At 39.9% G+C, this 16,036-nt stretch overlaps 2 protein-coding genes across 4 annotated transcripts; both read right to left on the bottom strand.

Annotated features, from left to right (window-relative positions):
- Positions 1-366: 366 nt before the first annotated feature.
- On the bottom strand, positions 367-5,983 carry LOC134645090 (ras-related protein Rab-15-like). 2 transcript variants are annotated; one of them, XM_063498357.1, is made up of 7 exons: positions 5,787-5,983; positions 3,253-3,313; positions 3,106-3,166; positions 2,950-3,027; positions 2,688-2,777; positions 1,393-1,458; positions 367-1,310 (listed from the first exon to the last, which is right to left on the bottom strand). In XM_063498357.1, the coding sequence occupies exons 1-7, from the start codon at positions 5,908-5,910 to the stop codon at positions 1,155-1,157; spliced, it is 636 nt and encodes a 211-aa protein (XP_063354427.1). In that variant the 5' UTR covers positions 5,911-5,983; the 3' UTR covers positions 367-1,154. The 2 variants fall into 2 exon arrangements, with proteins under 2 accessions (XP_063354427.1, XP_063354428.1); XM_063498358.1 differs by lacking the exon at positions 2,950-3,027.
- A 716-nt stretch (positions 5,984-6,699) lies between these two features.
- On the bottom strand, positions 6,700-12,855 carry LOC134645748 (protein max-like). Of its 2 annotated transcripts, none has more exons than XM_063499317.1 (4): positions 12,678-12,855; positions 9,630-9,737; positions 8,043-8,181; positions 6,700-7,937 (listed from the first exon to the last, which is right to left on the bottom strand). In XM_063499317.1, the coding sequence occupies exons 1-4, from the start codon at positions 12,711-12,713 to the stop codon at positions 7,753-7,755; spliced, it is 468 nt and encodes a 155-aa protein (XP_063355387.1). In that variant the 5' UTR covers positions 12,714-12,855; the 3' UTR covers positions 6,700-7,752. The 2 variants fall into 2 exon arrangements, with proteins under 2 accessions (XP_063355387.1, XP_063355389.1); XM_063499319.1 differs by having other exon boundaries at positions 8,043-8,166.
- Positions 12,856-16,036: the final 3,181 nt, after the last annotated feature.

Genomic DNA, 16,036 nt, shown 5'->3' with positions numbered 1-16,036 from the left:
AAGAAGTCCAAAATAGATTAATGTAACTAATTGTGTGCGTCTTATTAGGATAATATTTTAAAATTTTATCAAGTAAACGGACTTTCTTGAAGTGAATGTAATTATATTTTCAAAGAGTGTTTTAGGGATAAAACTTGCACGTACTACCCTACTTTGCAGCATCTCTGTGACATGTATCAGTTTTCTCTGTCATCAAAAATTCAACATGATCCCTCGTCTTTCACAGAGGGTGATTAAAAATGAATGAATCTACTGTCTGAACTCTTTCAGGACTTGACTTCACTCCTTGCATTCTAATGTAATGACTCAGCAAGGTCCCGACACATCTCATTAGCTTTAATATGAAAACTTTAATTTATTAACCCGTACAGTGGTTTTGTCATTTTTGTAACAACCTGCACACATCATTTAAAAAAAAATTACATACAAGTGGCAACTTGGCAGAGCCTGAGTAAATTACTTCAAAGAGCGGTAACACTCCTTTAGCACACAATGCCAATCACATTTGTAACGCAAATGCACACATTCGTGATGATAATGCATAAGCAAGCATTCAAGGTCTTTGAACATGGCACGACAGAGTCTCCGTCAAAGGAGGATAGTCAATTGTGTAAATAACTCCACCCCTGCTGGGTTTGAATTTCGAGGTGTAAATAATTCAGCTCTGTCCTCCGGCTTCTTCGTCATTGCCTCCATCCTCTTCCTCCGCCCTCCTCAAATAAATGATTGCTGATTTGAATCCACAATTCACCTACAGCACCAACCAAATTATTCAATTTAAAAAAAAAAAATTAACAAAATGTGATGAACAAGTGACGAAGCAGGTGCTCGGTGCAAACCCGTATTTTAAAGGAAGAAATTGGGGGTATGGATAGTTTTATTACACAAAACCGTGTTCTCCAGGAACCTCACCGGCTTTAAGATTCAGTGATCATGGAACAAAATTGGCCCTCTGCTGGTAGCTGCTTCTAAATGCATTTAACACAGTGTGATTAAAAACAACAACAAAAAAAAAAAACTTACAAAAAGTGAAACCCATTCATTAAACCCCTGGGGCAACAAGTCACCGCATCTACAAAGAGGGCAGAGGGGGACCGAATCAAGTCAGAGCACCTTCAGCTATAAGCTGTGGCACCATGATGGCCATCTTGTTTCTAACAGGCGCAGCTCCTCTGAGGACAGTGAGGGACTGTGCTCTCTTTGTCTTCCTCCAGACCTGCCTTATCCAGATAGCTGTCCAAAGATCCCAACAGGTTGTCCACGTCCCTCTTGTGAGCCTGTAGCACGAGTTCTGTCAGACGTCCGAATGACTGGAGGAAGAAGGAAGAAAGAAAACAAAAGAATGTGGCGGGGAATTACACAGAAAAAAATGTTACCAAGAAAATTCACTACCTCATTGATGTTGATATTCTTGGAGGCACTGGTTTCAAAGAACTCCATCCCATAGGATCCTGCTAACTACAGACAACATTGAAGCGCATATTATTAGAAATAATAAAACTATTTTATAGCTTTTTTTCTCCAAAAGTATATAAATATTAAAAAAAAAATCAATTAAATGCAAAGGCACAATAATACTGATTAAACATCACAGGGTGTCAACAGTGTGAAGATTTATACATATTATGCACTTGCATGGACGTAGGTGTATCCTTCAGGCTTTGCTGTGTGCTGTGTTAATATTATAACATGCAGTAAGAAGTTTATAAAAAGTTTATCTTATTTAGCGATATGATTTTTAAAAAAATTTCACTAAATGTTTTAAACGTGGGAGGGAGCGTTTGTCTGTCTCAGCCTAACCAGTTGAACAGTATTCTATTTTAAGAGACATGCTGGTATCAGCCATTAGTTTTTGGAAGCTGGGACTTTGATAGTAGTGCCTCTAAAAGCCTTTTCTCCCTGAAATAAGTTATGCCGGAACCATATTGCATATTTTCTCAATAAAAGTTCTTCTCCAATATGCAAAAGTCTTTTTTTAAACCTCAAAAATAAAGTCAACATTATTCCCAACATGAGAGCAGCGACTGAGTCTAGTATAACTGAATATTTTGTAGTATTTAGTATCTAGATGGTCCTGGTCTGTGTGAAGAGCTTGGAGGAAGGTTCATTCTGATGAATGACATTTGGCTGTAATTCATCGTCTAATTTAACAGGGTCAGAAAGAGTTCATATTCGTGTTTCTACAACATGAACAACTACTCCTCACACACAAGATCTGTACAACCGTCCGGAATTTATTTCGGAGTGTTTTAAAGTCTTCACCGTGTCTTTGCGGTAAAATGCCTGAGGCTGTCTGAACAATAGAAACAACTAAGATGGCCAGCATCCAAATGCCTGCCAGCACAGAGATAGTTGTGCGCACACTTCTCAAATCAAACTGCCAAGTTGCCCGACAGACAGGTTGAATTTGTATGCAGTGTGTGGATTGTTTGTGTAGACTGTGTTTCGAGCTGATCTGGCAGCTTAGGTGACATTTATGAAACACACAAAGCTTTCCAGCGCAGGTATTACAGTAATCATCATCAAGTTTAAGGAAGTTTCCCGGAAGAAACTGAAGGCCACCAGGAGACTGACTTACAATATGGGACTAATGTATATTATGATATTGAGTACTTAAAACACAATCTCCAAATTAAAATCAATAATATACTAATTAAAGCACAGTGGAAAATAAGGCTCAATCAAACCTTGGTTCCTTGGTTCTTTGACACTTCCCTCCTGAGTGAATCATCACATTTGTTTCCTACCAATATGGTCTCCATTTTTTGGGTAGTATACTAGAAGAAAACAACAACAAAAATTGAAGTTAAGCACAGGGATAGTGGACTTCATCACCCTGTCAGTCACTCTAAGCCACTGATTGTTTAGCAAGCAGCTAAAGTTCAGTCAGCCAGAACACAAATACTGGACAGCTGCGAAGGGCAGCGAACAGAGTGCTTATTGCCTTACTTCATCCACATCACTGACCCACTTGGCTATGTGCTTAAAGGACAGCTTGTCTGTGATGTCGTAGACAAAGATGACACCCTGCATAAAAAGTGGAAAGAGGGCTAAGGAATCAAAGCTGCGTTACAGAAATCTAAGTTTACTCTTGGCTGCTCATACTTGCGCCCTCCTGTAGTACTGTTTGGTGATGGTCTGATAGCGCTCCTGACCAGCTGTGTCCCTGCATGGAGGACCAAACACATATCAGCAAAAGGGAATCACCCATGGCAGCAAGCGTGAATGCAATGAAAGAAAAATGTCACTTGCCATATTTGTACTCGCACCTTGGTTCCATCTACCTCCAGTGTTTTCATCTTAAAATCAATTCCTGACCAAAACAAAGAAAATGCAAATACAGATGTAAGCTGGGATGCAACCTTCAAAAATACAATCACAAACTGGCAACAAATGTCACTGAGGTTCATTGAGGATTCCTCGGCGATACCATTATCTAAACAGGTGTAAATAACACTGAGGGATTTCTGTGCTAGGAGACAGAATAAAGGTTTGCAACGTAACCTTGCTGGTTTCTATTCAAGCAGTTCTTTTAATCTACTTCTTATTTAGTTTTCATCATGCCAGCAAAGCCAAAATCCACTCAAAGACAAACATGAATTTCTGATCCTACACTATGTACAGTCATATTAAAGACTCTCTGCAGTCCTGTGAGGAAGTGTACTTAGATGTACTTAACTGATCATCAGCAAGTGTCATCACATCTATAAAACCAGAAGTTCTGAAAGGTTTGCTGATCTGTCGCATTCAGGTGTGTGAATGCCACACTCTTCCCAGAAGTGGATATCAAAGTAAGTTTAACCCAAGTTCAGTGGCAAAAAATGACAAAAACCCCCAGAACTGTATCTCAGACTCTACATGCCTAAATTAGCATCCGTCCTAGGGCCAATTTAGAATCACCAATTTGCCAGCCATGAATGTCTTTGGACTGCCTTGCTTTAGGGAAGGCAGAGAACCTGGAAGGAACCCATGCAGGAACAGAGAGACCAACCAGCCAGTGGCTTTGAACACAGGACATTCTTGCTGTAAGATGCAGCAAGGACCCAGGTCGTACTAACCATCGCACCTCCAATGTCTTTTGGACAAACCAGACCAAGGTGGAGATGTTTGGCCATGATGCACAGCGCTACATTTGGCAAAAAACAAACACAGCATATCAGCACAAACCCCTCATACCATCTGTCATGCACGGTGGTGGAGGGGTGATGATTTGGGCTTGTTTTACCTGGGCACCTTGCAGTCATTGAGTCGACCATGAACTCCTCTGTATACCAAAGTACTCTGGAGTCACATGAGGTTATTGGCCCGACAACTAAAGCATGACCGAAATTAGCAAATTCAATAGGTTCTGTTATAGTCCAATGTGCCAATAAGCCATGACACTACAACTATGACGACTATACTACTGTTGATATATCTTGCAAGAAAAGATTAATGAAAAGACTGAAGAGATCCTTTCATTTGGCTCCTGTGATGGATATTTATAAGATTTTTTGACACTAGTGGCATAATTGAAGTTAGAATAGGAAAGAAGTGGAGCAGGAAAAAAAGGAAGCATTTGATTCTGATCAATTGGATAACTTGGAATCTGTTCTCTGTTTCCTTCTATATTTGGCTCTGTTTCATTTAACATTAAACCCTGAACAGTTTTTTTTTCTCTTTCCGTTACGCTGCCATCACACTTTCAAAAAACTCTGTAATCCAATCCCAACATTGTGCTCATAAAAAAGTTTTCTGTCAGGCATTTCATATGATCATTGACCATAAATACATTTTTGTTGGCAATGCAGCTTCCTAGTCCAGTTTGAGTGAAATGAAGAAGTGCTACTGAATCTGAAAATGCACCTACTTTACATAACAATCAAATCCCGATCTTAATGTTTTCAGTGTCTGTGAATGAGCTCCTCCTGTAGCCCGTTTCTGTCTCGCCTTAAGGATGGCTTTCCTCTTTTTGCAATTGTTCACTTTTATCATGTAAGAATCTGCGTTTATGTAATATATGCAAAGCTGTCCATTCATCCAGCATATCAGTATCCTTTTGTTCCAGCACTTCTTTCACTGCCTGATGCAGATCTAAAGGCACGGCTGGTGATTTTCTTTTAGCAATGATTTCATCATCAGACACTATTCCAAATATCCAAATCCCATGTAAAGCCTTTCCACTCTGCATTTTCTGGTGAGACTTGACCCTGAATATGCTCCACAGTCTAACAGGTAAAGAGGGTAAACAGGGACTACCACATTTTGTTCCAACTCATTAGTATGTGATACAATCAGGAAAAGTGGCAGTACTGATATGAAGCACTAATGGCCTCATCAATCCGCAAGTTCCAATCAAGGGGAAAAAAAAATAAGATAGCATATCAAATAATTTGAGAGCAGAAGAAATAATCGTCTCCCTTCCCATTTCCAGTGCGCTCGTGACAGAGACGTACTTTATCAGACCTCTTCTACGTGTCTAACCTTTAATTAAGCAAAAACATTACAGCTTATACTTTCATTGTGCTTTAGCGTGGGCAACAGAAAGCCTTCAAGACAAACTTTCCCATGTGAGGCTGTTTGAACTTGAGGCCCTTTAATCCTATAAGTAGGCCCACTTTTATATTCTGAACAAATGGGAAAGCTAAAATAAAATGCTGTGAATGTTAAAACCCTGCATCTACATTCATCCACATTCATCCAGAGAAAAGAATTTCCCGGTGTTTAACTGGTTCAACCTGTGGAAAAAAAAACTGATATGATGAGTTTTGGAGAAAGCTGCACTGAAAACCTGTTGGATGGCTTACCGATGGTGGAAATGTGTGTAGTGTCAAAGTCACTTTCCGTGAACCGGCGCAACATGCAAGTCTTCCCAACCCCCGAGTCTCCGAGCATGAGCAGCCGGAACAAAAAGTCGTACTGTTTAGCCATGACCCAAAACTAAGCGATGAGGAAAAAACATGCCTGTCTGATGCGGCGCTTGAAAGTGGCTGCTTGTCCTCTGCTTTGGTGACGCGTTCAAGGCCCCTCGGAAACTTTCGTGCTGAACTCAAAGAGCGCCACTTGATGCACTTTACAAAGGCAGATGTCTTGGAACGTTTTTCTAACATTTTTGTGGTTCGTCGTGTGCTTTACTATCACCTTCAAATATTTCAGTAGTACTTCACCATCCTACATGTCGTTCTTGGTTACGCCTGCAATTTCCTACGGCACTGGAAAGCAGCACACAACCTGCGTCTTTGAACGTTGTTTCCTGTAGAGGGAGCGTCAGGACACATCACACTGGCCCAAGTCTAAATTCAATATTTAAACAATGATTGATGTCATTTTATGTCGCAAATAAAGTTTATATGTTCCTCGATGCTCATATTTTCTACCTTATCTCTAAATATGAGTGAAAAGACAAGCAAATATCATATCTCCGTGTGTAGCCAATCCAATCCTTGTGATCTAGGAACATTTAAAGGTTTATTTCTACCAAAGTTTCAACAAATCCTTTTTATCATTTACCTTAATTCCATCAGCAAATTCTGATTCTCAAATCCTATTAAACCTGCCAGATTATTGAATTAACTGGCTCTTTAACTAAACCTGCATGTAACACCAAAAAAAAGGATGCTGTTGGGGATGCCTAATGTGCAAAAATCAGGCTATTTTTTTTTACATTAAAAACGCAGGAGTCACAAATTCATCCAAAATGGATAAAATAGTTTATTTATAGTTTCATAATAAAGGTATGCCTTATCTTGCAAGACAACCGTTGGCAGTATGTACAACATACCTGTAATTTCCATGGAATGGAACAAACAAATCTTATAAGGTACACACTAATTTATCTCTGCAAAAAAAAAGATAAACATTCCCAGCACAGGCAAATCAAAGGGAAGGCTTTTCTTTGCAGAAACGACACCATTTAAGAGTATACAGTGTTATATACCACACACTGAAAAGGAACTTCCATCGACAAAAATAAAGGACAATGCCTTTAACTGCATTGTGCAACATTCAATATCAATGAGGGGATTTTTTAACCACAATTTATTTGAAAAATATTAAAAATAGAGGAAAATAAATAGCTGAAACTTTGAAATATCAAGCCAAACATAATGGGAGTTCAGACATCAGATTATATAGGTATATAGATATAAGGGTAAGAAATTCTTCTTGGTGCATGACTATAAATAGAGGGATTTCTTTGATTACACAACATTTCAAAAGACAAAACTTTTAGCCAACTACACAGAATAATAAGGGCTGCATTTTGCATAACAGACAGGGTTTGTTTTTCCAAAAGCAACTTCACATTCTTTTCTGGAAAAATATTAATATTATTATTATTAAAAGGTAAGGTATTCCTACCCTTACCGTTTGTCAAAAGTCTCACACCTCCACCGGATTGGAGAGGTTGACCAAAACAACCAATAGGGAAAGGTTATTTTTGTAGCTTTACTCAAGTCTCACGTCTTGTCATCTCCACATTTATGAATGGTTATTATGAGGTCTGAAAGGCATAAAGTCCTTCAAATCTGCAGAGCTGCCTCAATTTGGGGATTTTTAACTTTGTTGCTGGGCCACGAAAGGAGTGACAGGATGCTTGCCAGAAGGATAAAAGAAGGTAGAAGCGTTTTATACATAATAGCACCTCTCTCACACACGATCTCCACCTCGTCTCCTGGGCTGGCGCAAGAAGGCAAGGCTCAGTGCGGACAGGAAAGAGGAGCTGGGGCTGGTGGGTAAAAAGAGTCTGTCTAAGGAGCCGGGGTCCACCCAAATCTAGCTTAGCTCCAGGCGCAGCTTCTTCCTGTTTGGTGTCTCGTCTGATTCTGATTCAGAGCTGGAGTCGGACCCGCCATCAAAAGCGGACACGGCGCTCCCTTTGCGGTTTGTGTACAAGCTGCTATCGGAAGAGTAGTTGGTCTGGAGCTGAGTGTTCCCCTTGGCCTTCTCAAGTGCACGAACTGCAAGTCGTACACAAAGATAAAAACAAACGTTGTTTACGGCATCTGACATTGAATCCACGTGACAAAAATGAGCGATACTTATTTAACAAGAGCACCGCTTACCCTGCTGCTCCAGCAGTGCATTCTGCTTCTTTAGATCGTCAATATCTTGCTGGTGGGTGTGGTTTTTTCGTCTCATGTACTGGATGTATTCCGTGGCTTTGTCTAGAATCTGTGCTCGGGAAGCCTGTTTAACAGAATTCTGTCAGGCCCGTGTGAAAAAGCAGCCAATAAAGTGCATGAATCTGTTATACAAAGTTCAGAGTGTGTTGCAATTTAATCTGAATTAAAATAAGAAGTTAACAAGAACTATTCCAGGAGTCAGCGACCTTGGGCAGATGGGTCAACACTTGTTTTGTAGTACCGTATTAAACCAACAGCGCAGGCTGACCACAAATGTTGATGCCACAACTTTGCAGCAATGCAAACTTGAGCAACAGCGATTGTGTTTGTTAGAAATATGCAGTGTTAACACAGTATACAGATTGCTAACCAGACTGAAAATCAGTGGCAGTGGGCAGTGATCAATTCAAATTAGAAATTTCTGGTCTAAATCATCTTCAGTATTAATCTAGGAGAGGTAAAAGAGTTAGTGCCTGCAGCCATCTGTAAAGGCTCTGCCAATATTTGGGCTTGCATTTCAGTCAGTGGTGTTTGGGATCCTGTCAAAATTCATGGAATTATGAATGCAGAAAACAATCATCAGATATTTTTCCACCATGCAGCCAACAGCTTCATTTTCCCGCATGACAATGATCCCAAACACACTGCATACCTGGATAGAAAACAACACAATTACAACCCTCTCAGTCGTGGATTGGCCTCCCCACAGGCTGGACCTCAACATTAGTGAAGCAGTGTTGGATCATCACGACAGCAAATGTAACGAAAGAAAGCCAAAATCCAGAGAAGAGCTTTCAATGAACTATTCCTGAAGACTACTATAAGAAAGCTGCCTAAGAGAGTTCAGGCTGTGCTGAAGAATAAAAGCCGTCATACCACATAGTGATTTTCAAGCTCATTAAAACTGTACAGACTCTGTTTTTAACTTACATACTGTACTTTCATGTATGTTTGCACGTGTTTCAACAGAATTTCCCATTTTCCTAGCAAAATATAAAGAAATGAGGGGTGGCTTTTAGATTTGCATAGCACTGCATATCTATTAACTCCAGGTTGAGTATTATCAGCTTCAGTTTCACTTGTGATGGCAGACCAGTGCAGGTACAAGTTAAAAGCAAACGAAGATGAAGCAGCTGGGATTCAACACAGTACTACAAATCAGGCTTAACAGAGGAGAAAATGATCTCCATGTTGACACAACAACTGTACATTAACTGCCTTTTGAACTTGAATAGTATTAAATATGAAATGGACAGCATAAGCAGAAACATCACTCTTCATCAAACATTTATTTGGCAAAGTTGCCAGAGTTGACAGCAGTGTCTACAAGCTTGTTAAAATCCACCAACGAGATGAATGATCTTGTGAATGATTATCAGACACGTCGTTGATATTTGGCGAGGCATCTGTTTCTACAAATAACAATTTCCTCCTTCCTCTAGGCATGACAGAGAGATGACGAGCATAGATCTGGATTCTGGGGCACAATATGAATGGTCTATGGCAATATATAGATAGTTTCCTCACCTTCTCCCCTTGTAATGCAGGCACAGAGTCTCGTAAACTGTGAAAGCTGTCTTTAATGTGGTCCCTGCGTTTACGCTCCAGCGCATTGTGATGTGCTCGCTTGTCTGCCTGCAAAGGGGACAGAGAAAGTTTAGGTCATTTACAAAAAAACTACATACGTCCGGTTCTTTAACATACAGAAGTGATTTAAACTGCAGTAAGAGAAGGCCTCATCTTTAGACGGTTATTGCGTGTATCTGTGTTAATATCAATATATGCACATAAGCAGGAACCTGTGGTGGAAGTATTTACAAGGACACGATATGTTTGCTTTGAGGGTTGCACCAGCAAGTCTTAGTCGTAACTAAAATTCAACATTAACTCAGTCTCAACTCTTACTTTGCCTTTTTTCTTAACACGGACTGGATGATAGATAAAAAATCCAAATTTGTGCTGCACACTGCTGAAAGCAAGTAAAACAGGTGAACCTTCAGCTTGCTTGCCAGCTCTCCTGGTTACACAAAATGATCAGAATGCCTGACTTCATAATCTCCACCACAGGCTGTGAACAAACTGCACTTACAGTCTTTAACGCTTACTGTAACTTTACAGAGCGATTTTACGGTAGCGTTAAGTCTGGGAGTAAGAATTGCAGTCCAAGTTTAAAGAAAATATGACGACTGCCATGTCACATTTGCTGTCTTAAAACAAGGTGTGAAAATACAAATATGTGTGAAAATTTTCCAAATGAAGACATGGGGAGAACATGCAAACTCTATATGGAAAGGCTGCGGCTAGATTTGCACCCAGGACCTGTGCGTGTTCTCCCCATTTCTCTGTGAATGTGAGCGTGAATGGTTGTCTGGCTGTCTGTGTTGGCGCTGCAAAGGACTGCCAGTCTGTCCAGGGTGTACCCCACCTCTTGACCTATGGCAGCTAGAATAGGCTCCAGCTCCCCCATCCACAACCCAGAACTGGACGGATGGGATGTAGATCAGGTAAATTCAAATATTGGTATGGTATTATTGTAGCTTTTTGCTCTTCTTTAAATTAACCTCATTCTTATTTTTTAGGGGTTTTTTTCTCACTGTTGTATATATTTGATAGAATAAATCCCTCACTAAGTGAGGGTTTTACTTTAACTATTAACTCACTAACTGTACTATTTTTATTCTTTATCCTGTCGCTGGACTTTCTCTTGTGGGATCAACAGAGTGAGTATCTATCTATCTATCTGGGCGACCGTGGTTCAGGGGGTTGGGAAGCTCATCATGTAACCGGAAAGTTGCCGGTTCGATCCCCTGCTCTGTCTGTCTTGGTCGTCGTTGTGTCGTTGTGTCCTTGGGCAAGACACTTCACCTTCACCTACCTACTGGTGTTAGCCAGAGGGGCCGATGGTGCGATATGGCAGCCTCGCTTCTGTCAGTCTGCCCCAGGGCTGCTGTGGCTACAACTGTAGTTTGCCTCCACCAGTGAGTGAATGAATAGTGGAATTGTAAAGCGCTTTGAGGGTCTTAAAAAGCGCTAAATAAATGCAATCCATTATTATCTATCTATATCTCACTCATTACAACATGTTGCTAGGCCAGATATTAAAGTTAGTATAAAATGGATCATTTTTAATTTAGGTATTGGCAGAGATTAGAAGGAACATTTTATTTTCATTTTATTTGTTTATTTAAGAGCAACACTACATGTCAATGGACATCAACGTAAAAATGTAGATTCAAACATGGCAGATTTGACTAAAACCGCTAATATCTCCTGGGCACATCATGTAAAACTACACAAAATGCAAAAGACATAAACATATACATCAAAACAAATGACAAATACAAACAATCTGCCTCACAAAGTTAAAGCTCATCACTTGAAATACGGATGTGAAATTTGAGCCTTTGCTGAAAACTGTTTTTAGGAAGCATTTCTAAACTTAGGTGGCTCTAATAGGATCTACACTAGAGTTGGAATCCATAGTTCTGAGAAATATGTGGCCATATTTAGGTCATGCTCTCAGATTCATGCTGAATTAAAACACCACATCGCACTTTGGGGTGGGAAAATGCAACTGATTATTGCAACAGGAGGAATTCAAACCTGCACGCACAGTGGGCGTACTGATACATTGGCAGAGTGGTTAGTTCAAATGCAAATACAGCGCTGGATTTTTAGCAAGAAACCACAATTTAATAGGTAACAAGGGCTTGCAGTGAAATACTGAATAAATCGCCGGGCTTATAATCAAGAAAACATAATAACATGACATGAATTCAGTTGTACGATAGGAGAACATCGAGTACTGTATTCTCATTGAGCCTCGGTTTGCTGTATTAAATGTGTGTGCATCATAGCCTGACTTAAATCACACGTCAGAGCTAAAGATACAACCAACCACGACATTTCAACCAGCTAGCTGTCAAGTATGCTAACTATATCTAGGTTGACGTGAAGGGATTACCCTTTTATGCAACGAATAAACAAGGGCTGCATTTAGGATCTAAACGAAATAAACAGTAAAAGCATGCGTGGCATAGCCGACAGAACCGTGTTATATTTCTGAAAGGAACATTATGTCCAAGCAAGCCGTCAGTTCACCTCTCAGAAGAGCTGACCTTGTGTCCTGGAAGAGCTTAACTGCTGTTTATGACTTGTTTTTTCTTTTGTTTTTTTTTCCATATTTGCAGTTTTAACACAGCGTTTTATTTCAAGTTTTATTGATCACGTGACAGCAGGAATATGGTCCACCAGAACGAGTGATTTAAGTTATAAGAGCATAAAAAAGCCCTCTTTATTTTGCTGAGCTGCCCCAAACAAACGACAAATGTCGTAGCGAGGCTACCCAACTTATTCACCAGTTCCGTGTGCGACTTTCATTTGAAAGCCAGCAATTAAGAGCTCAAACGCTCCCCCTAACAGCTATCTCCATACAGGCTTCAAAACCTAGTGCTAGCCCAGAGAAACCCCCGCTAACTAGCTAGCACAATCAAATAGCATATTTTGAGAGGAATGTGAGTTACTGTGTAGCTAACAAACTGGCTAGCTACTTCTAGAGGAAACAGAAAGACATACATCGCTGTCGACTTCGATGTCATCGTTTTCGCTCATTCTTCGATTTAAAAAAAAGGTATGAGGGGAAAAAAAGAAATAGAAAGTGTAGCAAAAGCTGGAAGCAGATAATAAAACCAAGAACGGAACTCTGCTACGGCAGAGACATGACAACCAACGGCTTCTCCACACGTGATTCGCCTACACACATGCACGGCGAAAACATCTACAGCGCAGGCGCAGTAAAGCAAAGGCCTATGGTAATTGAAGTAACTTGGTGCAACACAGAGCTGATTTGCATATGTCGTGTTTTTGGAGCTGAAACTATATTTCCCACAAGTCCGCGGAGTTGGGTCGCCTTCAAAATACATTTTATCCCCTACAATCACAGCAGCTTGGGAATGAGAAATCTCAGTGTGGTTTCTCAAATAGAACATGATGTTCTTTGTTGTACTGTGGTATATTACAGTGTCAGAAAAATGATTTAATCACCTGCTGAATTTGTAAGTTTGCCCCAGTAAAAAGAAATGAACAGTCTCTGATTTTTGTGGTAGTTTCTTTGTAACGGAGAGAGACAGAATATCAACCACAAAATGCAGAAAAAAATAACACATTACATAAAAGTTATACAATTATTTGGATGTCACTGAGTGGAATAAGTATTTAATATCCAAGCAAAACATGACTTAGTTCTTGGTGGAGAAATCCTTGTTGGTATGCATAGCGGTAAGACGTTTCCTGTTGTTGGTCATGAGGTTTGCACACATCTGAGGAGGAATTCTGGCCCACTCCCCTTTACAGAAATCCTTTAGGTATCTTGGCTGCTGTTTGGCAGCTTGAAACTTAAGCTCCCTCCACAGATTTTCTACAGGGCTGAGGTGTGGAGACTGGCTAGACCACTCCATGACCTTAACGTGTTTCTTTGCTGCCTTGGTTGGATCACTGCCATGCTTACCCATTCACAGCTCATTATAACATTTCTGAAGGAGGTTCTCATCTATATGTCTTTAATCTACATGTCTGTACTTTACTGTGTTTGGAGGAAGAGAAATTATGAGTGTGATCCAAAGAACACCATCCCTCTTCCTCCAAACACAGAGGGTCGAGCACTTTCTCCCACGCCTTTTCTAAATCATTTAGATGTTCACTGGCAAACTAAAGATGGGCCTGTACATGTACCTTCTTGAGCGATTGGACCCTATCGGTGCGCCATGATTTCACTCCATTATGTGGTCGTCTTGGTGACTGTGGTCTAACTTCCCTTCAGATAATAAACAAGCTTCTCCCTTGTAGTTTTGGAATGACCCACCTTGAGACAGAAGGTGATTGATGGTCATTTTATATTTCCTCTGTTTCCGAATAATCACACCAGCAGTGGTCACCATGTCACCAAGCTTCCTGCTGATGTTCTTATAGTCCATTCCAGCCTTGTGCAACTCTACATTCTCATCCCTGACGTCCTTTGACAGCTCTTTGGTCTCATTCGTGGTGGAGACACTGGAATAGAAGAAATTGATTCTATGGAGAAGCGTGCTTTATACACATAATGGGCTGAGATCAGTAATATCAGTAATTGATTGACTGATTGATTAAACACATTACATAAACATTATAAATTGCTTTACATATCATTGAGTCAAATACACAAAAATCAGTAATTTTGCAGAATCTTGACTGTATATTTACATCATGATATCAGACATGATGTATTAGCTCAGATTCAACAGTCTACTGTTCAAGTGGAGATTATTAGCAGTGTTGTGTGCGACAATATCTGCTCTTTTCTATTCCCAGCATATGATTATAAGGACAAATGGTGGTCTAGCTCATTTCAGCTGCCCTCCCCCACCTTCTACCCATAGCTGTTCATTGTCAGAGCATACGAACTTCAAATAGCTGCAGCACTGCAAATATACTCCTTAATAATCAGGAATGTTTAAGAAAACTAATCCCGATTAATGTTCACATTAATAGAAATGTCTGCAATATGTGTTCAATAAAAGTTCAATAAAAAAAATATAAATCAATTGAATCTTTGTGCTCAGTTAATCTAATTGAGATTCAGATATCAACAGGAGGATATCAAGAATCAATTATTCATACTGCAAAATACCAAAAATACCCCCAACATATCAAAGGTGAAGGCTGTCTAATGTTAACATGTTGTATTAACAGTAGAGTGTTAAGAGATGAGTATCACGATAAGCTCTTATTGCATATTGTGAAAGGACCTTACGTGACTCAGCTATATGTTGTTTATGCTCGTGTTTGAGAACTTCTCCCACTTCCCCACATGATACTTCTAGAGTCCTAATTGCTTTACAGTAAATCCTCAAACACCCTCACACTGAGTGCTTAACGGCTCATTAACGCTGCTCGTGCTTTTGCTCCGTCAGCTCCGAGTCTCTGCTCTTTCTCTTCTCCGGCCCTGGCAGCTACTAAAATAGGGAAGGCATGATTAGATGATGTTTGCCAGCTGTGCCAAGCAGCCTCCCCCGACACCACACTGTGAACCCACTGCTCCACCCCTCCTCTCCAGCCGAGGCACAAACCATACCACCACACCTATAAAGAAGTCAATCCATCACTATATTTCTGTTTTTTTCTAATTGAAGTTATTAGATCGTGATATACATTAAATGCACTCTTTATAAACGTACATGAAAAATAAACTCTTGCCTATTTGTCCTCTTTGCCTCCTAAAAGTACATCTGTGTTTGTTCATTCCTTGATTTTGTTTTACAGAGAAAGAAATGTGCAAACCATTTTCATCCTTCTATTTTCAACTTGTCTTCCAGTTTCATTCATGTGGGTTTTTTTATCCTTATGAGGATCAGTCAACACTAACACATAAAAGTATTCATGAAATGAAGGCAAATGATTGAAGTGAAACATTTCATACATTTTATTTTCCAATGAACACGAGTTTTTCTCAAACTGCTATCTGTTATCCAACTCAAACCTGACTCTAAATTCAGGAATTCATGTTAAAGCAAGCTCAGTTAAAGTTATTCAGCTTTTTTAAGTACTGCTAAATGGTGATTTCCATCAGTAATGATTCTTAACAGCATGAATTTGAATAAGACCTTGAAGCAAACTTAATTTATTAGCATATTTTATTGTTTATTTGCCCCTGAATGAGGAAGATGAGGCTACTCTTGTCCAGGCTTAACATTAAGAAGCAGCCGAGTCCTTCTTCCAGAAAAACTCAATCTGCTTTTTCTTTTTTTATAGGCACAGGTCCTGCAGGTCTTTGTTATGTGCTATGAGGTTGGTCATCTCACTAAACAGATCTTCATGCTGCACCTCCAGTTTCTTACACCTTTTCTCCAGTTCTTCTAATGTTTCTCATCATTCTTGTCTTGCAGCTCTTTGCTTTCTTC

Source organism: Pelmatolapia mariae, linkage group LG16_19, assembly GCF_036321145.2.
Source record: "Pelmatolapia mariae isolate MD_Pm_ZW linkage group LG16_19, Pm_UMD_F_2, whole genome shotgun sequence".
NCBI lineage: Eukaryota > Metazoa > Chordata > Actinopteri > Cichliformes > Cichlidae > Pelmatolapia > Pelmatolapia mariae.
The sequence above is the reverse complement of the archived record's forward strand: the minus strand, read 5'-3'. Positions and strand labels throughout refer to the sequence as shown.